We start from the raw sequence: 25,947 nt of genomic DNA, 5'->3' as shown, positions 1-25,947 counted from the left end.
TGTACTTTTTTCAAAAAATATCAACCACGTGAAAGCACTCCAAAATAGGCACGTAAGCCATCAATACCAGTTCCATGCTTGCTTTGCAAACCCCATTCATTCAAGACCGGATCTGCTCCTCACAGGGCACTTCACTCGCGCCTTACACGCACATCTCCCGTCCTTATAAGTTATTATTCACGGAAGATGTTCCCAATGCACGGTGGATGTGCATGTGAGGCGCTCCTGTGTGAGGAGCAGATCCCGTTCCCAGGTCGAGTTTTGGACCTTTAGGTTGTGTATTTCCCAACCTAACACAGTCCCTCCCGTTCTCAGCCATCCGTACTGCTGCAGATTCACAGATCAATTTCCCGACACAAAAGTTGGAAAGTTCTCCGTATAATGTATAATGACTAGAGCAGATTGATATCAAACAAACAAACACATGTACAAACAGAAATTTGAACCTGCCTTGATGCTTCCATCTGCTTTTACTATCAACTCCCTTTGCAACCAATAGATGATTAGATGAATTAATATGATATCATATAGACACATGAAATTACATCATCATATATCTATAAACACAATAGACCAGCAAACTGATGCAGAGTGAAAACAGACTGGATTTACAAGAGCGAAGAACAAAGCAGGGGCTCACTCAACATGCTGTAGCCATGAAAGTGTCATCATCTAATAGTGCTTCAAGCTCAATCAAGTCATCATCACCTTCACCTGCTTCTTCTGAACCATTTAAAACCTTATCATACATAACCTGCAAGGGAATTATGAAAGAATTAGAATGCATATTACTGCCTTAAAATATCAATACAATACACACCCATATCAGGGTATATCATATCCATATCGGTGTACCTAGATAGGTTTGGATACACCGATACAAGAGTTTTTGAAAACTTAAAAATAATATGAGACCCTCTAATACCTATAAAAGTAAAAAAAATAAAAAAAAAAAAACAAAAGGTATTGGTCATATCAATATGGACTGATACCCACTTGAGGGTATCGGGCATATCGATATGTTAATCCTTGATTACAGCAGAATGGTTTCAAAAATACTCTTCACATGTATATGATTCTTTGCATTAGAGAGAGAATTGCCTGAATTCTCACAGACATGGGAGAGGGATCATAATAGGATTGTGATTTTCAAACCACTTGAGAGTACTTCTCATATTTCCTAGGAAGAATCAAACTGAATTCTTTATGTAAAAACCTCTTAATAAAAGGTTTTAAAACTCAGCATTTCAACAAATAGAAAACTATCAAATTCTCAAAATTGTAATATTTTATATTTAAAATATTATTTTGGAACAATATTTTCAAACATTCATTTTTTTTTATAGAAAAGTACGGTTTAAGAGAAAAAAATGCACTATGAATCAACTTATCTTGAAATTATGTAATTCCAAGAACTTAATTTTGATGCAGTTATTTAGACATGGCAAGGCATGGATGGATCATGGAATTTCCACCCAAAAACAAAAAAGTAAAATAAAGCGTGCAACATAGACACCGAAACCACTTTGTAAGTGTCCATTTAACATATTAGTCTCACTTGTAAGTAGGAGTGCAACTTTGGTCAGGTTGGGTTGAGAGATTGTTAAATTTTGAATGGCCCGAGCCTGATGTAGTTGAATTCTTCAAATCAGGCATTCAAACTTGTATCCCTTGTAAATGAGGTTAAGTCAACACAGAAATCATAAAGGATTACCCACGTCTTGCCCACAGGTCCCATTTGTATTGGGAATCAGTCATCTCAGGTTGATGAGCCTAGTTAATCAATACTATCATATGCTAAGGAGATCAAAGCTCACTCTCAGTTCCTAGTTTTTGGACTTGGAGTTCTAACACAACAAAGAAGAGCATAATGATGTATGCTTAAGAATTATTTTTATGGATTAAAATAAATTGTTCTGCAACAGCCTGAAACAAATTAGATTGTTATAAATGCCTGAGCATGGGGAAAAGGGGAGGGAGCGCCAGAGCAAGGAGGGGGAAAGGTGAAAATTTTTTCTCCAAAAGTACATACTTTATACCACATAACCAATGAAAAAGACCTTATGCACATAAAACTATCAGAAAAAATGTCAATAAAGTTGAACCCAGTTTTTTTCTAAACAATTTTTTGGCTTAGGTAAACTTTGGGTTTGGGGGTGAGGAGGGTGAAGGCAGGAATTAGTCCCAGGTCAGTGGGAACCACATCCACTGACTTTACCAGACAAGCCAGCTGGCATCTTCAAATATGAACCCATTTGAAAGGAATGATTGTAAACCTGTTGGCTGGAGGAGTGGATATCCCTTTTGGGGGCCAGATCACTCTTATTATTAGTGCCTGAACTAGTACCTTTGTGCATTACTCTCACTTGCTTAAAATGCTGATTCTTGTTGCTAAAAAGGATGAAAAATAAATCCCATGTGATTTCTTGTGGAATAGTAGAGGGAAAAAGGAAAAACTACTGTAGACAAAATAGAAGTGGATTAGTCATCCTAGGCCACTTGATGGGTTAGGTTTCAAAAGATGGTATCATGAACAAGGCTCTTACCAGGAAGATGTTTCAAAGTTTTCCTAGAGAGGAAACGTATCCTTTTGTCACCGGATCACTGTGGATAAATATGGACCTAGTTGTGCATGGGATTCTAGAGCTGTTAATACATCTTATGGTGTTATTCCTAAAGAGATACATGGACTGCAGTGGCTCTGTTGCTCTAATTGACTTTGAAGTTTGAGATAGTTCTTGGATCAGATTTTGGGAAGAAAACTGGAGCAGAAAGTGTATCTTCAGCACTTAATCCCTGCCTTTTACAATGTTTTTCCTCAGGTTGGGAGAGTGATCAGAAAGCGTTTTTTTTTCCAGGAGGACAGGATTGCCTGGAACCTGGTATTCAGAAGACCTCTCCTAAATAGAGAAATTGATAAGTGCATCTTGTTGCTTCAAAAGTTGGACAATGCCATGTCAGCTAGAGCAGAGAAAATGACAATTTGGAAGGATGATCAGAAAGGGAATTTTATGGTGTGGTCCTATGTCGCCCTTCCTGAGAGCTGGAGTTTTCCAAGCTGACTGTGTATGGGAGTGTCAGGTCCTTCCTAGAGTTGAGACATTCAAGTGGATAGTTTTCATGATAAAGTTCTCACTATAGATCACACAAACGATATATGCATCCCAATCCCTAATAGGTATTTCATGCAAAAAGAACGAGTCTATGAATCACACAATTCTTGGCTACCTTACAGTAATTCAGATAATGCAAGAAAAGAAGAAAAGAGCGAAAGAGAAAGAAGAAGAAAAAAGTTTCAGCAATAGGTTGTGGAAGAAGAAAATAAGGGAAGAGAGAAAAGAAGAATTTGAACCTCTCTAGCCCTCTTTCATCACTTTTATTAATAATTCTAAGTCTGAGTACAATTACTTTGATGCCCTTAATGGGGTGGCCAGCACAAAAGAAACAATTAAAGAAAATAAAAGAAGGCCCATAACTAAGAAACATAACTTTTAAATACTATTTCAAAGAAATAAAGAACACTAAGGCCCATTCAGCCCATTCTAACTACAATTCATCAAAAGAAAGAGATAATAATGGGATAAAAGCAGAAAAAAACCAAGCTAGGTTCAGAATAGATAAATCCTCTCAGAACTGACCAACCAAGCATTACAACTCTTGCATTTATTTTAGTTTTGGATTGAAAAAATTCTTTTTCAAATGATGAATTGAAGCACAAAAACTGATATTTTAGAAACTATTTATTTTTTGGATTCTGAATAAAAGCATTGGTCTTGAAAGTGGCTATTTCCAGATTCAATTCAGGATCTGGTCTTCAAATGCTTTAACACAACTTTTTTCCAGCTAATGTTGTATGCCAAATAATGGAAATTTTGTAAATAAATTAGCCATATATGCTGAAAAATTTTGAGAAAGCAAAGTACCTTAGCATCTTGAAACTCTGAGACAACATTCAGCAGCCTACGATACTGATCTCTTGCTTCTGGATACTGAACCATGGACTTCACCCTAGCAAGCGCCTTCTGCAATCTTTCCTCAGTTTGTTTTCGACCTTCTTTCAGGAAATCATAATCATCCTCTTTAGAGGAATCATTCTGGGTGCTGGATCCCTCAATAAGTGGTTCAGGCCTGAAACCACGCAAGCCACTCCCTTTTCTTCTCCAACGCAGAATTGCTTTCTCCACAATTCCTACTGACCAAACAATGTTTTTGTAGCGCTTCCTTACCTGGTGCCCCCTCACATGGGCCTTCTCAAAAGAAGTTGGAAGTCAGAATTTACAAACTTTGACTTTATTTGAAAATCTCTTTGTATGTTCAAGCAAACAAACATACCAAAATAAAATGAAAAGGAACAAACCAAAAAATGACAGAATTCCTTAAAAAATGAAACACCATGAAGCAACCCTACTTTCCCATGTAAGTTCTTAATACATCTTCAAAAACAAAATAAAAGAAAACAACAAGAAAACCAAAAGAAAAAAATAGCTTTTTTTTCTCTGGAAATTTTTCAACAATCCCACAAAAGAAAGAAGAAAGTAATCAGAAGTTCCTACAAAATGCAATCTTTAGGTTAAGTAATTAAATAGCAATGTACCTGGATTTTAACAATTCTTTGCCTAATTATCAAGAATTCTTTTCTCCCCTTCCAACCACGAAATTTGTTCTGTATCCGTATTGCAGCAGAATGCAGAGGATCATCATGCTGCCCTGCCCTATGTGTCTTGACAGATAAAAGTGATAGTGCATGTTCATCTGACATTCCAAATTTGTTGTCACCATATTCAGTTAACTGCTTCCTTTGGAATGACTGCACCCTAAAAACTTGATGAATCCTGGCAGCAGCTTGAGTTGCATTCCTTACAGCAGTCAGTGAATCCTTCAGTGACAGTCCATCTAGCACATCACCATCACGTCCAGGAGTGGCACTCCGCTCTGAAACAGTTTGTACAGCTTTCATACCAGATATTTCTGGAGCATCACCATCCTTTGTATCCTTCAATGTAATGGATGAAAGATGGGAGGTCAAGGCAGCTTCTGCCAGGTAACCAGCAATCCCCTTGTGTCCGTTGCTGGAGGCCAGGTCTGCAGGAGTTCTACCCGAAGGAAATTTGGGAGTTGGATCTGTCAATGCTCCAGGTGCCGCACCAAGGGTGACAAGGGCAACAACTGTTCGCTCTCTGAAAATTAAAGAGGATACAGGCAATAAAAAACACCATATTTACCATTATAAAGGTTAGAAATTGAATAGGAACACAAAAATACATAAAGCTAAAGTTCATTTCCAGGTTATTAATTTCAGACAATTGATCCAACAAACCCATGGATGTCATATGCTGAATTTGAAGATTTTATTAACCAGTTCTGCCCCACTAAGCACAACACAATTTAATTTGGTATATTTCTTTTGTTCTGTTTTTTCCTTTAACGAAAACAGCAATAATTCACAAATATGGCAAAGTGGGAATGTGGGATCCTTGGTAAAGTTGCATGCGTATCAGAATTAATGCTGAAAAAGGTCTTCATAACCATAATGTTAATATGAGCTAGACAATCTATCAATAAGGCTATTAATGACCAAAAATAACTGAAGAATAAAATAGGCTCATTTATAGTTTTACGGTTGAAACATACTGTTAAATCGAGAAAAAAATACAATCAGGCCCCTTTCTGGTTCAGCACCTGATACAGTTTTCAAAAGATTGCTTCTGCATGCGCATCAAGTGTCTCCATATCTTAAGTTAGCTATTTGGAGATAAGGCAACAACTTAATGGCTACAAAAAGATTAACAAATTTTATAAAAAGACAACAAAATGCATTTAAAGGTCCTCACCTGCCATAAAATGCTGCCCAGTGAAGTGCAGTCCAACCATTCACATCACGGAAATTGATACTAACACCTGCAGCTACTGTTGATGCTATGGCCCAATCATAACCAAGAGCAGCTGATAAATGCAACACACCTTGCCCTTCCTTATCTAATACACTAGGACCTTTTCCATCTTCAATTACCTTGTAAAGAAGCCATGCATGCAACTTCTCTTTCAGTAACTTTTGCAGTAACTGATCCTTTATTTGATCTGGAGAAAACTCCTCCAAGATAAGTTTTACCATATGGAGCCATTCATCATCATCTTCCTTCATTAACAAACTGATTTTATTGCTTATATGAGCTTTCTCACCAACATTGCTGGTGAGAGTAGTTGGGTGACTGGAACATCCCATAGATAATAGCTTTCCTAATCGTACATGAAGAAGAATTTCATTTGTAGAACTAGACATATTTGTAGCATCCATACGAGTATGCTTGACACGATACTCAAATTCTCGTACTTCACTACAAGCCAATCTGTTGGAGCGTGTTACATAAAAAGGGACCCTACCAGCTGTGTGAGGTGGGGCATGGCAACGAAGAACACCATCTCCTATAACCTCAGCCAAAACTTCCACCTCTCCAAACATACATGACCATTTACATTTTGCTGCATCTTCTTGGGTCCTCAAGAATGTTCCAGTAATTAGCACCTGATTAAAATGTTAGATAATAAATTCCATCAATAAAGAGAACATGGTGTAGTTGTTAATTTCAATCCTATGATTTCCATGGTTATCCTAGCAATAGCGAGCATCAAATTTATCCAAAAATCAACCAAGGAACTTGGAGTATTTATATTTAATTCAAAATTTAAAAATGTTATCAAAGAAAATAAGGAAACAAGAAACAAGCACCATGTAGACTTTGTATCACCAGCCCCCAAAAAGAAGGAAAAAAAAAAGAAAAAAATAAGCCCATCATAGCACTTGCATCCCAAGAGAGAGGCTGCTGACCACAACAGCAAGACAAAAGTTCCAACTTAAAAAAACAGCCAGATAATCAGATCCCTCAGCAGACACATAATAATCCTCACCCCATGCAAAGATAATCAAGAGAAAGTCGCAAACCAAGAGTTCATACCATTTTGATTAACGGTGATGAACATCATATTAAGTTACATAGAGTACTTGATAAATGGTAAATTACAAATACCTTCACTTCTGAATCTGTGTAGGCCCAGTTTGGTGAGAAATCAATAATGCTGAAAAGCTGGTCCTGAGAGATGGAGGGACTCAACAGGTAGGAATGCAAGTGTACTTGAGACATGCCGGAATTATCAACCTCAGTTCCATTTTCAACAGCATTCCAATCAACAGAACTCAACTTCGTGTGTGATTCATCTACCTCTCCAAGTTCTTTGGTCATCCATCTAGTAAAGCTGTCAAGTTTCTTCAAGCCTTCTTCTGTTTGAGAGAATTCTATTGGTTGTTTTGCATTGTATGGGTTCCCTTCCATAGTCAGATTATGGTCTGAATTTGATTTCAAAACACTTGCAAGTTCTGCACCAGAAATCTGTATCGGAAGGTCATTTTGTACAGGATGACCATTTTGCTGATCAGGATGCATATGGAATGCCTCAAGGGCATATGCTGGATCTGGATGTAACTTCTGGTCCATGGGCCATCTGGACATGTATGAAGAATTGTCCACGGAAGCAGTCTGATTGCACCAGTTAAATTAGAAGCCAATAAAAAATAACTGAATCTGAAGAAAATAAAAATCTGGATCTAGAGTTACATGCAACATGACCAAATTTTAAAGGAGAAAGAATACTCAGCCAGTTTTTTGGCAGATGACATGGCCAGGGGAAGGGTAGGGATGGGTTATATATGTATGTATTTGTAATTTTCTGAAAATTTTCCCAAAAAGGGAAATAACCATATAATTTATGATACAATTAACAATTTGGGTAAATCAACTTTATGTACAATATACAATAAGATTATGATTTTCAGAACATTGGTTATGAAGGCTTGCTCTATTTTTCTTACGGTGTTCTTGCTAGCCTCTTATAGAGGTTTTTTGGGCCCAATGCCCCATTCCAGGAGACTTAATATTGCAACTTTGTTCTTTTCTCCCTTAATAATATTTTCTCACTTTGTTATCAATCAAAAATAGAAGCAAATAACATTATTAAATTAATAGAAAAAACACCATACTATATAGAGCAAGTACTAGAATCCAAATTGCAAAATCTAGACCTGTTACATTGATATAGAATTTAAAATAGTGCATTGTGATTGAACCATTAGATACCTGCCATTTTTCTTGGCCATCTGGTTGACCTGGAATCTCCGGATTAGTAAACTCTTCTGCTAAAAATTGTCCAGGTATCACACTTTCTTTAGGGATAACCCCGATGGCAGCAGGTTGTGAGGATAAAATCAATGGTTGAAAAGATGCATTTTGAAATCCAGTTGTGCAATGTTCCAAGACATCCCAGCATGTCAAGTTAACCTGTTTTTGGGGCTCTGACGTTGGCAAAAATCTAGCATCGTTACCATCTCTACCTCTATTTTCTTGAACAAGTGAAACAAAACCCAGTGCAGGAACAGCAGGTTTCTTTCCTTGATAATTATCTGGCAATGGTTTCAAATGAACTATCATGTTAATGTGTCATATCATACAGTCACTGATGAGAAGCACACCAAAAAGGAAAGAGGAAGGAGTAGGGAACAGATAAAAGCCTTTTACTTTGACATGGATCTGGATAATAGGAGTTCAACAGATTAGCATCCATCTTGTTCATCACAACACTGTCCTCAGATTGTTGTGACTCAAAAAAAGAATGATACCTCGAACTAGCTTGGTGATTATCTGAAACACACCAACACCAAATTTCGGTAAACTTTCAATGAAGCATTAGGTTTGCATATTGGGAATATGATATATATGATGATCAACCTATACCACATTTATATTTATTCAGTGCTCATAATGAGATAACAACAACAAAAAACAGGGCCGGTGAGATTATAAATTACCAGATTCAGCATCTTCATATTCTGATGCCTGGGTGCTATTCAGGCTTGTGGTATCCATGGTCTGTGATGGTACTTGAGTATTATTTGTGAGAAAACTGGAAGACATAGGACTTCCCATCTGAGAACTGGGAACAACTTCTTCAGTATCTCTCATGCGGCCAAAATTTGTTTTAGCAGCCTGTAGAAATAGAAAGTGTTTAGCTAACCAGAATCTTTATACATGCATGTTCTCTTACCATAGGGAGGGTGGATATTAAAAAGTTTGAATCAAATACTTTAGAAGACAATTGCCAAATACTTTAATGATAAATTATTAAGCACTCAAACTTAAAGGAGAGTAACCAAAATAAATCATAAAATTAGGATTCCAATTTAAAAATGAAAATAACCTCAATAAGCAATTCCTTTACAGAACCCTAATTTGTCCATATTTAGGCCAATAACTCAATCAAAGCACAGAGTACCCCTAACACTAACACAGGGAAAAGCTGAAGGAGAAATAGGTGCTATTCTTAGCCAACTCCAATTACAACAAACAGCCTCCAATCAATTCCAAACAGTGTCCTCTGGTTTTCTTGATTTTTGGGCATCACCTCTAGAAACTCCTTTTTGGCTTCAAAGCTTATCAATTTTTTTCTCCAGAAACCAGGTGATTGGTTCTTGAATGTTCAGAAAATCAGATCCCCATAGACACTGCCTATCCTAATAGTGCATTATGCATAGAGAAGATAAGGAGAAACCTGCTCTAAGACCAACTTGTGAAATATGCCAATGAAATCAGTAAATATCAAGTAGACATATAACCAGAAATAAAAGGTTTAAAATAGGGAAGAAAAGAAGAAGAAAGAAAGAAGAAAAAAGGTTGAAGAGAAGGGGCAATCTTTAGGTGCATGTGCAGCATTTATATGTGATACTGAATACGAGCAGAGAAATTACAATATGCCCCTGCCACCAATAATAAAAATATAGGCAATATAAACTCAGCTCAACTGACTTCTAAACACCATTTGCTCCTTGTCTAACCTAGGCATCAGCCATGCTGTTGGCTGATGTGTGGGTCCAATGAAAGGTTGCATTAAGTCAGTAACCAATTTCTAACTTCTCTCATAAGTTATATTTTCGAGTTCCAATAGTGTTATTTCTGAACCAGTGCACCACTACCTTTGAATCATCCTCCACTATTATATTGCTGTAATTGAGGGATTGCCCGGCCTTAAACCATGCAAGACAACCATTTATCCTGCTCTCATAGAATCACCTTGTCCAATAGATCATGAGAAAAGGGCCAATCTAGCCCCATAAACACTTCTAAATGTTTCTTCAATGTTACCTAAGATGCAACTATCAAAATTCGTTCTAACAAGGGATGCGGAAGAGGTGACCAAATCTTCAACATTGGTGCCCTTATTGAAGAAGATCCAGCAATGATTTTCCAATTTCTTAAATGTCATTGGTGGAAATAATGAGCAAAAGTAGCCATGCATCTTACCCAATGTGCCACCCCTAATTTAGTTTCACTCAATTGCTTTATTTCATCATATATGGATCACAAACTTTATTTCACCATATATGGATCACAAACTTTATTCCATCATATAATTGGTGCAGCTTGGTGCCTTCTTTATTCTTCTATACATGCACCAAAATGTGTTTTCTCCATATATCTAAAATTCTCTTTGCCAACCAAAATAAGATATTTTTCTCATTAACATACAAATTCTTACTAAGATACCATATTGATGCAATGGAATCCTCATGCCTTGAAAAAGATGGACTTTTGTGGAAGCCTCAAAAAAGATATTTGCAAAGACAAGCAAAATAATAGAGCCAATATGTCTCTATCAGAGCAAGAGCCATCTAAAGCAGGGATTAGGATTATTTCCCAAAGGAGAACTACCAGTAGGCTATTCCAAGGGGATTAAAAAAACTGGTGAAAATCCAATATCAGTGCCACTTTGATAATTTTATGTTTTTTAGTTACCAAAAAAAAGATACTCTTATGTTTTTTTTCATTTGGAAAATTTTTGATGGTTTTTAAGTTATTTTCTATTCCATTACCGCCATAAGAATACCTTTAACTAATCTATGTGACAATAATTAAAGAGTCTTACAGAGGGTTTTTAGAATGTAAAGAAGTGCATTTGTCACTTTTCATGCACCATGAGTGAATTATGCAACAAGACCAAGATTGTCAACCCAATATGTCTTAAGAGAGTTATAACCATTTTACTAATAGAGCACTAGTTGGTTACAAGATTTAAGTCTTCATAAAATTTTAAATTGCAGTTGCTTTTAGTCCACCAATGTGAGCTTGTCTAACACCACCAACACAAGCCCAAATAAAGGAGAAGGGTTGCATCAGGTTGGCAGACAACACTATTAACTTTTGCCAAACTCTCATGATCATGGATCCTGATTTGTCTTTTCATGCTAATGCTAGCGCGTTCTCTGGAGACAATGCACTACACCTTAACCCAACTGTAGTGTCAAATGGGCAAGGTTATGCTAGGATGGTTGCTTTCAATCTATGCTTTGTATATTAAATGTTTTCTGTCTAATGCAGCAACTACTCTTCTCCCTTGATTATTTTTTGGTTTTCTTCCAAATTTCATTTCTGATATCTCATTTTAGAACCACTATTATATGTTCTGCCCAACCATATTCTATCTTTTATCCTTAATTTTCAATCTTAAATTACTTTCTACTTAATTAAATTCCCAAATTCCATAACTATCTTTGGTATCCTGCCAAACTTCATTGCCATATTCCTTGATTATCCAACCATATTTCAGGAGAAAAGGAAGCCTAAGGAGTAAGGAAGAGGTGATAAAAATATTGCTTTTAAAGTGGTCAATTGGATCAAAATTTTGGATATATTTGCACCTTACTCTAAGGATGATATTATGAGGGGTTGGCAGGTTGTGGCACAGTCTCCAGTGCTGAGAATTCAAGTATTAAAAGAATGAATTCCTCCACCTTCAGAATAGATCAAGTAAAATTTTGATGGGTGTAGCATTGGAAACCTAGATGTCTCCGGGCATTGAGGAATTTTCAGAGACAGACATGGGGTTGTGGTTGCATTATATTCAGGTCTCATAGGTTTTGGGGACTCAAGAAAATTGAATGCAGTTCTGTATGGAATTAGGATGGCGGAGAGATTGAATATGATAAACATAATTGCGGAAGGTGATTCTAAGACAATAGTGGGTTGGCTGATGTTTATCTCAGTGGCTTTAGCAATTCGAACCAGAGGAAGAAAAAGAAGAAGAAAAGGAACAGCCGAATCTGATAGCTTAAACCCTATCAGTCGACCCTAATATGAATTAGCATCTAATTAGTTGTACAAAGACTAAACACCCCCCCCCACTATTAAAACTGCCACATAAGCACATAACTTAACAGAAATAAAATGGCTAATCTACCCTTATTCGGCTAGCTCTAACACTCCCCCTCAAGCCGGAGAATATATGTGATATAATCCCAGCTTGTTACATATATAGTTCACTCTCCCTGAGCTTAAGCCTTTTGTAAACAAATCTGTCCATTGATCACCTGAGCCCACATGTTTTGTGCTTCTCTCTCCAGTAAGGACCTTCTCCCTCACAAAGTGGCAATCAATCTCTATGTGCTTTGTTCTCTCATGAAAAACAGGGTTAGATGAGATATGGAGTGCAACTTGATTGTCATAGTACAATTTAATAGGTCTATCCATGGAGAACCCAATTTCTTGTAGGAGATTCCTCAACCATACTAATTCACATGTAGTGTGTGCCATGGCTCTGTATTCGGCTTCGGCACTGCTCCTTGCCAGAATCGTCTGCTTTTTACTCTTCCATGTCACAAGATTTCCTCCAAGAAATGTGCAGTAACCTATAGTAGATCTTCTATCAGACACAGAGCCTGCCCAATCTGCATCTGTATACCCAATTACCTCAAGTCTTCCTCCTGGTTTGTACAACCCCCCACGGCCTGGAGCTCCCTTCAGGTACCTTACAATTCTAAGAACTGCATCCCAGTGAGGTATCCGAGGGTTTTGCATGAATTGACTCACCACACTAACTGCAAAGGAGATGTCTGGTCTCGTAATAGTCAAATAGTTCAGCTTCCCCACTAACCGTCTATACCTTCCAGGATCATCAAATATTTCCCCTATATCACTGCTCAACTTAGCATTTGGCTCCATGGGAGTTTCAGCCAATTTTGCACCTAACAGTCATGTTTCATCCAGTAGATCAAGAATATATTTTCTTTTTGCACAGGTTTACACCTTGTTTTGATCTAGCAATTTCTATACCCAAGAAATACTTCAATGTCCCAAGATCTTTTGTTTGAAAATGGTTTTGCAGAAAAACCTTTAGTTTATCGATCCCCAATTTGTCACTACCAGTTATGACAATATCATCCACATAGACCACTAATAAAATCTTTCCGGCTTCTAAATCATAATTGAACACCGAGTGGTCAACCTGGCATTGTTTCATTCCAAAATTCTTCACCACTTCACTAAACTTCCCAAACCAAGCACGAGGCGATTGTTTCAACCCATAAATTGCCTTTTTCAATCTGCACACCTTACCATCCTCCCCTTGAGCAACAAACCCAGGTGGTTGCTCCATATATACCTCCTCCATAAGGTCATCATGAAGGAAGGCATTTTTAATGTCAAGTTGAAACAAGGGCCAATCATATACATAACTGCCAAGGAAATTAAGACACGGAAAGAGCCAATCTTAGCCACTAGAGAGAAGGTCTCCATATAGTCCACCCCATATAACTGTGAATAACCTTTGCAACAAGTATGGCCTTCAGATGCTCCACACTACCATCTGGCAAGTATTTAACAATATACACCCGTTTACAACCCACAACATGCTTACCGGGAGGAAGAGTAGAGAGCTCCCACGTTTGAGTATGTTGAAGGGCAAATTCCTCCTCCATTGCCTGTCGCCACCCAGGTGAGCTACGAGCCTCTTGGACATTCTTAGGTATAGAAATAGATGACAACAGTGAAACAAACTGGCGATGTGAAGCGGAAAGGCGAGAGACTGAAACAAAATTGGAAATGGGATGGAGGGTACTACGTTTACCTTTTCGTAAAGCAATGGGAAGACCAAGTCCTAAAGGTTCTGGGACAGGAGCAACAACAGGATCCGCATACAAGGTAGAAGCTGGAGGAGGAGCCGGTGTCTGCCAATGAGTATACACGTGCCGGATCGATGGTCGTTCAGTAGAGATCTGCACTGGAGGAGGTGAAGGGTCAACCCCAACTGGAACAACCGGAACGGGATCACGAACTGGAAGAGAAAGAGGAAGCAAAGGTGGAGACACCGATGCTTCAGGTCCCGAGAAGAAGGGGACAAACTCAAAAAAGGTGACATCAAGACAGACATAGCACTTCCAAGTAATGGGATTGTAACACATACCCTTTTGAGTCCGAGAGTAGCCAAGAAAGACACACTTAATAGAGTGTGCATCCAGCTTGTCTATCTCAGGACTCAAATTGTGAACAAAGCACACACAGCCAAAGATGTGGAGTGTTAATGGAAAGGGAGACAAGGTGGGGAACAAAATAGAAAAGGAAGACTGACCATGAAGAATGAAGGAGGGCACCTGATTAATAAGGAAACACGCAATAAGTACAGCATCACTCCAAAATCGTTTAGGAACACTCATATGATGAAGAATAGACCGAGTAGTTTCAAGAAGATGACGGTTCTTTCGTTCATCCACCCCATTTTGTTGAGGAGTGGATGCACATGAAGTTTGATGAATGATGCCATGTTGTTCTAAATACTGTTGAAAGGAAGTAAGAAAGTATTAACGACCATTATCTGAATGAAGAACTTTGATTGGATCACCAAATTGTGTACGTATTTCAGCATAGAATTTTTGAAAAATGGAAAATAATTCACTCCTTTCTTTCATTAAATAAATCCATGTCATCCTTGAACAATCATCAATAAAAGTGACAAAATACTTGTAACCATTATAAGACTCCATTTTAATCGGACCCCAAACATCTGAATGAACCAAAGCAAAAGGACTCAACATACGACTATCAACTCTAGGACTGAAGAGAACCCGACGATGTTTCCCATACTGACACGACTCACACTGTAAAGGCAACAAATGACACAAAGACGGAACCAGTATCTTGAGTGCCTTGAGAGATGGATGTCCTAGTTGACAATGCCACTGTAGAGGAGTGAGTGAAGTCTGAAATGCAACTGATGATCCACCACCGTCAAGGTAATACAATCCACCAGCCTCATGCCCCCCACCAATCTTCTTCCCCGTCTTGAGATCCTAAAAAACACAAAATGAAGGGGAAAATGTAATAGAGCAATCAAGAGTCTTGGTTAATTTACTAACAGACATAAGATTGAATGGAAACTTGGGGACATATAGACCAGATGATAAAGAAAGAGAAGTCGTGTCAACATTACCAACACCACAGATGGGAGAAGAGGAACCATTGGCAAGGGTAACAGTTTGAGATGTGGAAGTTTCAAAGAGGGAAGAGAATACACCTGGAGTCCCGGTCATGTGATCAGAGGCTCCAGAGTCAATAATCCAGGGAGAGGGTTTGGATGCCAGACAAGCTATACCTGAGTGGGCAAGGGTGGTTGTAGTATGCTGTGAAGTAGCTTGGAGGAACCTCTCATATTCATCGCGCGGTACACTCACCATCTCCTTCCCGGAAACAGATGTAGATGTGGAAGGTGTTAGGTCTGCCTGTTGGTTATCACTGACATCAACCCCACCAACTACTGCATGATTAGCCCATGTAGAAGGAGGGCCATGGAGATCATAACAGAAATTCGCCGAATGTTCGTCCCTGCCACAATGGGTACACTTCCTTGTAGATTTACTTTTTCCTTTACCACGGCATCCCCCTGAGTCACAACCACCACCGCGGCCAAATACGGAACCACCATGACCTCCTCGGGAGGCATGTCCTCCCCCTCTAGTACCACGCCCACCTCCTCTGGCTATCACAAATGCTAATCTATCAGACTATGTGGGATTCTCCGTAGATCCCAAAGAAATCCTACAAAGCCATGCAAAAACTTCCTGAAGTGTAGAAACAGTAGAGCCTCCCAATATTTGGGCACTAACTGGTTCATATTCTGATTTCAACCCCACTAAGAACCTAGTGACATCTAGTTGTTCCCTCTGTTGTTGCTGAACCTTAACATCTGGGTGTGCAGATGACCTTCATTAAACTTAATGGTGAGAATTATGTGCCATGGGCCAAGTCAGTGGAAGTTTTCCTCAAGGCAAAGAGGAAAGTGAAACACGTGAAGGAAGATAAACCATCAACTGACTCTCCAGGGTTTGATGACTGGGAACAGGAAGATGCCCAAATCATGACATGGTTATGGAATAGTATTTAACCCAAAATAAGTGCCAACTTTATGTTCTTAGATACAACTAAGGGACATATGGGAACATGCCAAGAAGCTTTATTCTGGGCAGGATAATACTACAACAGTAGTATTTATGTGGCAGTTTTAATAAAGACTTCCTGTCCCATACTTAAGTGGGGGCAGTTTAGTCTTTGTACAACTAATTAGAGGCTAATTCATATGAGGGTCGATTGATAGGGTTTAAGCTATCAGATTTGATTGTTTATTTTCTTCTTCTTCTTCTTCTTCTTCTTCTTCTTCCTCTGGTTCGAACTGCTGAAGCCATTGAGATAACATGGTATCAGAGCAGGACGTTGCTCTTTAAATCTCTGTTCGTGACTTCTTTTTCTTCTCTCTGGACTGCAAATGAAGAACACAAACTCGACCTAGGTCTGAGAACACTTCGGCTTCTCTTTCTCTGCTCATAACTTGATTGCCTTTCAAGAGAATAACTCCAGAAATAAGTGGATGGTCGACTGAAGCTCTCCATCAAGGTTGGTTATCCTTTTTTTTGTGTTGTTGGTGTTTCTGGGTTGGAAAACCCTCAAAAATCTGCTCGGACTGATCAGAACTAAAAGAACTAGGTAATTTTTAGCCTTGGTTCTTGGCAAAAGGCCCAAGAACAGGTTGTGTTTACAGTGACTGAATGGTGTAAGGTTCAGATAGACCTGTACCATGTGGGACAGAGATGGTTGTGTGGTGATGCTTTTGATGCTCACCCTTTATTGAGCAGCCTCAAGAGGGCTTGTATGTGGTTAGTAAATTGCTGAATTACTGTAGTGGTGATTTATGGCTCTGTGTAATCAGTAGTGGTGTTAGCAAGAACATAAGTTGTTGTTTTTTTGGGCTGGAAGGAATGGCCAAATTGCCTACATCAATTTTCTGCCTTGTTGGTGTTGTCTGAATGTTGGTTTACCTTTTGTTCTTAATTTGAATGGTAGTTTGTGCATAGTGGTGACTGATTGTGACTTGTTGTGAACCTATCACCTGAGTTTAGAGACTGCTGTAGTGTTGCCTTGGCCGTTGTAGTATTTGCTTGGTGACTACTAATCTACCCTTATTCGGCTAGCTCTAACAGCTGAGAAGTGATAGTCAAGGAACATGGCAGTACCGGATACTTCGAGAGAAATCGAGCATATAGCAAGGAAGAGGGTCATCACATTTGGTTGGGTACCTAGATCAATAAACTGTTTGGATGATGCATTTGCAAAACAAGAGGCAATTAGGGAGTAAATGTATTGGGGGTCACAAATGAAAGTTACTTGTAATAAGTATTATCAAAAATAGAGGGAGGGTAGGTCAGAGCCAGCCCTAAGGAGGATGCAATAACTTGTACATAAATCATTGCAAATGCTACACTTTTTTAGCATTAATAAAGAGAAGTTACTAATAAAAAAAAAATCCCATGTTCCATTATGTATAAATTGATTTGCCATAAAACCTTTCAGCTTTTCATATTTCTTACATATTCTTTAATATCAGAGATACCTTTAACCTATTAAGATTCCAGTGATATTCAACCTTGGTACAGCTAGCACTTTATCAATTTTCACATTGAAAAATGTTGAAAATAGCTTATCCATTATCCAGTGTTCAAGGTAGTGTTTTACTAAGCGCCTAAACCACCAAATGAACAAGAGTTTGAACAAAGTATCCCTTGCCTAAATTCATTAATCTAGCAAACAAGCCAAGGGATATGTTTGTCTAGATGGAATGATAAGATAAATATCATATTTTTTGTTATCAATAACAAAAAATATCCAAGATAACCCTTCTCTCTGCATGTATCATAGAGAGAAGGGCATACCCCTTAGAGAGAGAAAAAGAAACAAATGCCCAAGACTATTCCTAATCATACAATCGGGAAAAAAAAAAGTGTTCAGAACAAATCAGTTTTTGCATGTAAAATCCAGTTTCCCACTCCTACATTTTGGAACCAATACATCCACTAGCCACAGGAGAACCATTCAAAATGTGTACCTTTCTCAAGAGCACCTTGGGAAGGCAGACTACCTAAACATTGACCTCCTTGTCACCATGACCCTTAATTTCTTGTAATAAGACTAACAGTAACTTTTGTGCAAACAGATCTTACAGTGGAGAGCTCAGCCACACTTTTTTGTCTAGACCTTTTTTTGTTCTTTTTGATACCTGGTGGATGATTGTACAGGATCTTTTTGTACAAGGGTGTTCATATTTTGATAGTTAATACAATATATTACCTTTTTATTAAAAAAAAAAAAAAGACAAACAGTGACCTTAGTCCATCCACCTTCTTGGAATTGTCTCTCTTGTTCTCTTCTATGTCCAAGTATGCCTATTCAAGACCTCCTCCTCCTAATATTCTTCCACATATCAAATTAGTTGAGTTAGATATGCCATATTTTCCCAAAACTGCCTCACAATTATTTCACTAAACCCTACTGTACATGCTTATGTAATAGATATGACATTCTCTTTTCTCCCAAGGCTGTGTTTGTTTGCAGTGTAAATACCAAACCGGAGGAGTTTACACTTCAGTCCAGTTTTGTAGCCATTTGGATGAAACGTAAATGACCACCAAAAATCAATGTAAAACTCCTCGCAGATTGAGTTTTACATCAATAATCGAGGGAAATTTATCTCATAAAAACAATGTAAATCTTTACATCGATAATCGTCACTTTTTTAAACCAATGAGTGCAGAACTCCTCCAGTCTGGTATTTACACCGCATTCAAATGAAGCCTAAAAGTCCAATTAGTATTACCTTTCCCTATTTTCTGAACATTTGAAAATCCTGTCGAGGTATTACCTACAGCAGTTCTCTAGACATCTGTAAATTTGTCTAACTTCCAATGCACAGCCATATAAATAATTGAACAGAAATGTAAGAACAGTTTGTGTGTATTTTAACCAAAGAAATAACTTTAATTTACAATTATAAGATACTAAGATGATTGGTGGGATATTTTTTTTCAAAAATAAGAAAAGGACAACAAAGATAAAAAGAGTGAGTAAGCAAATGTGTGTGTGTGTGAGAGAGAGAGAGTGAGAGAAGGGTGAGGGAGAAAAAATTTGAACCTTCACTTCCCGGTAGTGGACAAGAACAATATGCATGAGATCCCTACAATAAAGGGCAACTACGTAAGAAACAAGAAGATACTATGCAAAAAAAGAAAGCTTTCTGTTAGAAAATTAAGAAAATAAAAGAACCAAAAAGAGAAACTTTTTTTATGCAGGTAACGCAGCATCTTACAAGTCACAACTTAAGGATAATTGCTGAGGCATATAAGTCAGAGCCAACTTTTAGATGGTCCTTGTTTCTCTTTTATAACAAGGTAATAAGTAAATTTCATGGCATATCATGCGCATTAACCTTAAGGTGAACAGTAAAGCAAATGCAACATATGCTACTTTATGAAATGAATTGCAACCATATTTTTATTGGAAATGGTAACTTCATTAATACAAAATTAAGTACAACTTTCCAGAATTAAGTACAACTGTGAACCCATAAACAGGAGTTGAGTCCCCAGTAATCTTCGTTACAAAACTGCCCAGAACAGTCTCTCCCTCACAGTCCCTTGTTTACCCAATGTATTGGTTAAACCATTAGCTGATCTCCTTGTCCATTTGAAATAAGCACCAATCTCCCTTGTTGTATTGAGGATTTCCCTTATGGTCTGTCTATAAATCCAGGCTCCCAACCTCCCTGATTGCAGCCAATCAATCAACAATTTAGAGTCTCCCTCTGAATTGCAACTATTGTGAAGGCTAAGCTATTCATGCTTAAGCCAATCATGGAAGGCTAAAGTGAATGAATTAAAATATGCAGATAAATCATGAACGTGAATAAACTCAAGTGATATATACTTATTTCATACTCACTCTTCAAGCATCCAATAACTACGCCTTTGAAAATTTTCATTCTCCTCTCCATGGGCATAGTAGCAGTGTAACACATCAACACTTCCAGCCTGGAATGTTTAGGAACGTAACCTTTTAGATTAGCGCATTTAGTTTGAAAAAGAAACTAACAACTTATCATTATTAATATTTCTTTATATCAAGAAAAGTAAATTACAAATACAGAAGTTCAGTATAAAGATGTAAGGTCTAAATGGCAAGCTTTAAGTCCCATAGAAGCCAATATTAAAGGAATCCTTTCAAAATGCATGTTCATGAAAACTCAAACAAAAGCATCCTTCTTGCCTACCTACCTTTAGCCTCTCATGAGCTTCTTTAATCGTCTTCCCATCTTTTTTCTTCCTCCAGTTATGGCCATCCTTTCTAAAGTATCTCAACACCTTTCGATCAAAAAGAAAAAGTGAACCACCTGGCCAAGAAAATGTTGTCAAGCTAAGGTATATTTGCTGCCAAATATATTTTTTAATCAACAAGAAATTATTAAAAATGCTCAAATGAGATGAATGTTTTCTACACTACCACCAGTCATAGAATGCAGGCCTAAATAATCTAATGCCATGACTGAGATCAACAAACACCAAAAAATTCCCAAGAACAAGTGGAGCAGGAGAAAACAATAACACCACAAACACCAATATCCTCCTACGCAGGTCACATTGGTGGCTGATTTGTCACATGAACCACAGCAACCCTGCTGCCACTTCAATCATAGGTATCCACATACCAGTAGGTACCATATGAAGTAGTTTGCAGCATATTAGATCCACTACCAACAGCACTTTCATCCACATAGATCAATTTTAGTTATCTAGGTTCACCTAAACCTGGTTAATATGCATTCCTAGATCTGGTACAGGTCATCAAGGCTGTTTGAAGATGCATACAAAATGTTTTATGTGCTGCACAAAAGCAAGTTTACCTTTTGTCTACTAGAAATTCTTCCCAATCCCAAAATATAAGGAATAAAATATGTCATTCCATAAAAGCAAGTTTAGATTTATATGTTATCAATAAAAATATGAAATAAGAACTACATTATAAGAAGAACCATACTAGGTGGCTTGTTTGGAGGCTCCGGGGCAATACGAAACTTCTGATAATTTCGAAGAATTTCACAAATTTCAGCAGGACGCAACCATCGATTTTGTGCTTCAAGTAGTATTTGTTCAATATCTACACATCCAAAAAAACAAGACAATCATGAGTTTTCATTAGATATTTTACAGTCAATTCATAACATCAAATGAGAGCTTGTCTACATGTTCAGTTAAGGCATAATGCAATGCATATTTCATCCATTAGGAATCAGTTATCTCCAGAAAAACAACCTTAGGATTGTTAAGGAAGACTCGGCTGGCTGTCATTCAAAATCTATCCCAAATCGAGCAAGCTTTCAAAATTTTCTTAGTACCATTAAAGTTCCCTAGTCATTGAATATGCAACGTTGGAAGAAAAAAATCTGAGTGTGACAAAATTAGATGGATCATGATGCAGTTACAAAAAACATACTACAATTTCATGGATCAAGTAAGCTTAAAATATTCTCAGAATATCAGATCTCTATCAAACAAAAATAAGGATTCCCAAGGAAGGAACTCTCAACATATGAAGCATCAAGCATAAACAGGGTAGGAAGCTAAAACTAGTTGAGCATGCATTAATGTGCTTAAAAGATCTTGAAAGGTGTCTCTCCTTTAGATTGTTGATAAAAGATATACCTGCATGTATGTGCTTCAGTGGATTGTAGGTCAACCTTTAAAAGGTATCTCTCCTTACTGATAACACTCTTTTACTGATAATGTATGTAAATGTGTTTCAATGGTTTGAGGCATCAAACCTTAGAATAAATCACAGAAAGAGCAAGATTATGGCTGCTGAGAACATTCTAAATATGGAATACCTGGCAGTACCTCTGGGATGTTAGGTATGCAGCCATCCCTCTTCATACCTCAGAGCTCAGATTGCAATCGGGAGAAAAATGCACCTCAAAGTCAATATGGGACCAAATGGTGGAAAATTTTGAAAGGAGACTAGAATAATAGAAAATAAGGTATTTACCAAAGGGAGGTAAGGCAACTCTTACAAAAAGTGATTTAGCGACTTGCACACTTATTTCCTTTCACTTTTCCTCAATTCCAGCTGTAGTAGTAAATAAGCTTGAGAAACTTCAAGGTGATTTTATGTGGCAAGTATAGAAAGATAAGTTCGTGATTCAATTAGTAAACTGAGGAAAAATCAGTTTACCAAAATCAGAGGGGAACCAAATGACTGACACCCAAGGCAGGTATATCTTTTCTTTATAGAAAAATGGTAGTGGAGATTTGGTGCTGAAAGTGATAGACTTTGGTGAAGGGTTCTTGGTGCAAAATATGGACTGAGACACCACATGTAGAAACCAAGTGAGACTTGCGGATAATATAGTTGCCCACTATGGAAAGGAATAAAAAAGGAATATGCATTCTTCATCAATGGAATAAGGCACAGGTTGGTAAATGGTGCCAGAATCGGCTTTTGGGAGAAGTTTTAGAAGATGGGGACTACAGGGACCAGTGCGGTTACCTTGATTCCAAAGTAAAATGATTGGGACTCAAATGGCTTTACTCTTAGAGCTGAACTTGAACAAGAAAACTCTAGATTATGGACTCAGGACCCATCAAATTCTTTCATAGTGATGTCTATGTTTATCAGCATGCATGTACCATCAGGTTGAGAGTTCCCCCATGCCCAAATCTGGAATGTACTGCACCTTCAAAGGTAGCTTTTTGGTCTGGACTTCCACTTTGAGCATTTTCAAAGTCAAAGGATGCCTTCAAAGATCTTTGATGGAGGTCATAGTTCCTAGAAGGTTGGGACATAAAAAGGCTAAGCATATAAAGGAAGGTTAATTGAAGTTAACACTTTTTTGCCTACTATTTGGGTAATGTGTAAGAATGTAAGACAGGGATATTTGAAATTCACCTTACTCAAGTGGAGGAGGTTCTAAGACACTTTTGAACAGACTATGGCCTTTAGAAAAATACACACATTGGCCTTTTTTTTAACTTTGAATCTTTGTACAGAGATGGTAGGCATGGAAAACAATTTTTGTCATAATGCCATAATGTTGTATGGAATGTAACTGTACACGAGTAGAATGTGCACTTATAAACACCTTTTGATATAATCAAATTACATTACTAAAAAAATATATTGTCCTACAGCTTCCCATTCCGGTATAGGATCAAAATCTACTCTCCAATCATATAATAGATGCATTCTTCCTTCCAATTTGAGTGATTGGGTTTGTACTTTATATGTGGCATCGGGTTTAGTTCTTAATGTCTCAAGTAAAGATGGTACAATTCTTACATCCTTTCCTTTTACCGTTCTGGATATGTAGGTAGAGTTCTGCACCTTGATCTGAGAAATTACTGAATGTTTCTTGAGAAATAAAGAAATATGATATTTAGGTAGGCCTTCTGCACCTTTCCTTTGATTCATCTTATACTCACATTTTTTTGTTGCAACAAATTTCCCATGGAAAATATGACACTATCTGCAATCAGAGCTTAGAAGTCACATTCCACAATCACTGATCATACAGTTCTCTTGGATGTTGTCCATGATAGTGTTTTGTATGGAGGATTATAGCTTGGTGATGTAGACCCTGAAATATACTTTCATTATCCATCTATAAAGAACTTCCCAGTTCACGTTATCATTTAAGCCATAGTGTCTACTTATCCTAAATAAGTAACAGAAGATACTCATAGCACTGCTAGATTCAGTATATGGGCAGACAAAAGCATATCAAGATCACCACTATCAAATGAAATATGTTGCCCTTGTGGTACTCAACTAAACAACACCTTAATCCCAACTATCTGAGTCTGGAACATTAATCACATTCCATCATTGTATTTTATCAAGAGCCATGTCTTCTGTAAATTATGAGTCATTTCTCACTGCTTCAACCCATGCCCTCTTTGGTATTCCCCTGTTTATTTTAGGGCATTATACGGTTTATTCCTCAACCAAACCACTCTTCACTAGTGTAATCATTTGTTATCTTTGTTTGTTGCCAAACCATCTCAATCAGCTTTCTTTCATCTCATCACTTATTGGGGCTACTCAAAAGTCCCTTCTAATGTGGTTATTTCTAATTATATCATTCTTAGTCTTGCAATGATCCACCTTTTGAGAAATATTTTTCTTGTTTCCCAGCAATCTCATCCATGTAACAAAAGGAAAAAAAAAAAAAAAAAAAACTGAAGAGGGTGTTGTTCAAAGAATTAGAGCAAGGCTATTCCAGTGATCTACTGTGGTGTTGTGTTTAACGAGTAAAACTGCAATTAATTTACTCCATTATAACCATTAACCAATACTCCCCTCTATGATAAATTGATAATACAAGTACCATCCAAATTGACGATACTTACATTTTCTTGTGGCTGGTAAACACATAACATAAATACACACGTATGGATAGGAAATGTGAGGTTGTTTGTTTCTCACATCCACGATAACTATCCTCATGGAAGCCGCGGAATGCCAGATAACTTAGCTTTATCGTTAATCATCTACTGGTCCTTTTAGTATCGAAGCGTTCTTGCTTGTCCTTTTATTATTTCCCGTAGCTTTATTCCTCTTTCACAATGCTCTATCGTCAATAGGTACCTTTCATAGTTTAATTGATACTTTCTCGCATCCAAGTACAGCGAATTGTATAAGTTCCCTAAGAAGTATCCATTACCAATCACTAAATTTATAACTTTAACCATTTCGCAATATATGGCGCTGCCTAAGCATAAGTTAGAACATTTCCAGTAATTCCAATCTATTACGTGGTAAGTTAGCCTCAATTTAACCACGAACTAAACTCATGCAACCTTCATGCTTAATTAACCATTTTCTTTTAGAACAACTGTACAAAGAATTCAACAACACAAAGCTCGAATTCAACAAAAAAATATGAAATTAACTACGATTCCTCACCTAATTGATTACCCAGACCGGAACGCCTAGTCTCCGCCATGAACTAACTGTTTGGAAGTGCTTCAGCTCGATATCAGCAATTAACCAAAATCCTCATCAGAACGCGAACCCAAAAACACTCAGCTCTTTTTCTCCTTTCCTCTGAAAAAACTAAAATTTGTATATTGCTGGAGCATAAGAAATCGAGCACTGAGCATCAAAATAGATCGATTAAGTCAAAACCATCTCATCAGAAGACGGAACCGATCACCAATTGTACGAAAAATATCGGAAAATCAGTGCGAAATTCGAGAAAAATGTTTTAAAAACAGAAGGTGGTTCGAAGAAAGGAACCCACCTGGTAAGTGAGAACCAGGTAAGCCGCCTAAGTGGAATTCAGATGAAAACGGGAATAAATGGGGGGGCACGCTTCTTGAAAGGACGATAACTAGTGTTGAGGTAACACAATTATAACAGTGCGTGAACAAATCGAGCCATGCGCACTAAATTGCAAGCCGTCCGATGATGAATAGCTACGAATAATGATGAAATTAGTGTCAGAGCCTTGATAAAGGGTTTTCTCTATTTCACGCATCAACATCCCTTGTTTAATCCAGCGGCTGATACCTCGTTCATAACAGGTGGACAAAGGCGCGCGCTTTTTTCTTAATTTGACAAAAACAACCTTGTTGTTGGGTGATTATTACCGAAACCGAAACCCTCCCGAGACGGTTGTTAGTCACGAGTGTTCTGACTGACTGAGGTGTAAAGAGCAATGGGAGCGCCGACTTTGACTAACGGTCTTGGTCAGGCGCTGGAT

The 25,947-nt window shown here is 37.7% G+C and overlaps 1 protein-coding gene across 2 annotated transcripts; it reads right to left on the bottom strand.

The window, feature by feature from the left end:
- Window positions 1–427: 427 nt before the first annotated feature.
- LOC148850497 (calmodulin-binding transcription activator 3-like) lies at window positions 428–25,626 on the bottom strand. Of its 2 annotated transcripts, XM_088944272.1 has the most exons (14): window positions 25,486–25,626; window positions 25,149–25,337; window positions 21,228–21,347; window positions 20,468–20,583; window positions 20,136–20,224; window positions 19,329–19,371; window positions 8,858–9,035; window positions 8,568–8,690; window positions 8,130–8,452; window positions 7,026–7,532; window positions 5,832–6,523; window positions 4,595–5,177; window positions 3,924–4,247; window positions 428–754 (listed from the first exon to the last, which is right to left on the bottom strand). In XM_088944272.1, exons 2-14 carry the CDS (start codon window positions 25,186–25,188, stop codon window positions 641–643), a joined length of 3,252 nt encoding a protein of 1,083 aa, XP_088800398.1. In that variant the 5' UTR covers window positions 25,189–25,337; window positions 25,486–25,626; the 3' UTR covers window positions 428–640. The 2 variants fall into 2 exon arrangements, with proteins under 2 accessions (XP_088800398.1, XP_088800397.1); XM_088944271.1 differs by having other exon boundaries at window positions 25,149–25,570.
- Between the last annotated feature and the right edge of the window lie 321 nt (window positions 25,627–25,947).

Source organism: Nelumbo lutea, chromosome 5 (assembly GCF_056320005.1).
Source record: "Nelumbo lutea isolate HS-2025 chromosome 5, American lotus-T2T, whole genome shotgun sequence".
Classification (NCBI taxonomy): Eukaryota; Viridiplantae; Streptophyta; class Magnoliopsida; order Proteales; family Nelumbonaceae; genus Nelumbo; species Nelumbo lutea.
Note: the sequence above shows the minus strand (reverse complement) of the source record. Positions and strands in the feature narration are given on the sequence as shown.

Coding starts and splice junctions, on each gene's coding strand:
- LOC148850497 (XM_088944272.1), bottom strand. CDS start 25,188: ATGGCGGAGACTAGGCGTTCCGGTCTGGGTAATCAATTAG. Junction 19,372..20,135: donor AGTTATTGGATGCTTGAAGA/GTGAGTATGAAA, acceptor CCTTTATTGTAG/GGATCTCATGCATATTGTTC. Junction 8,691..8,857: donor ATATGAAGATGCTGAATCTG/GTAATTTATAAT, acceptor GGTGTGTTTCAG/ATAATCACCAAGCTAGTTCG.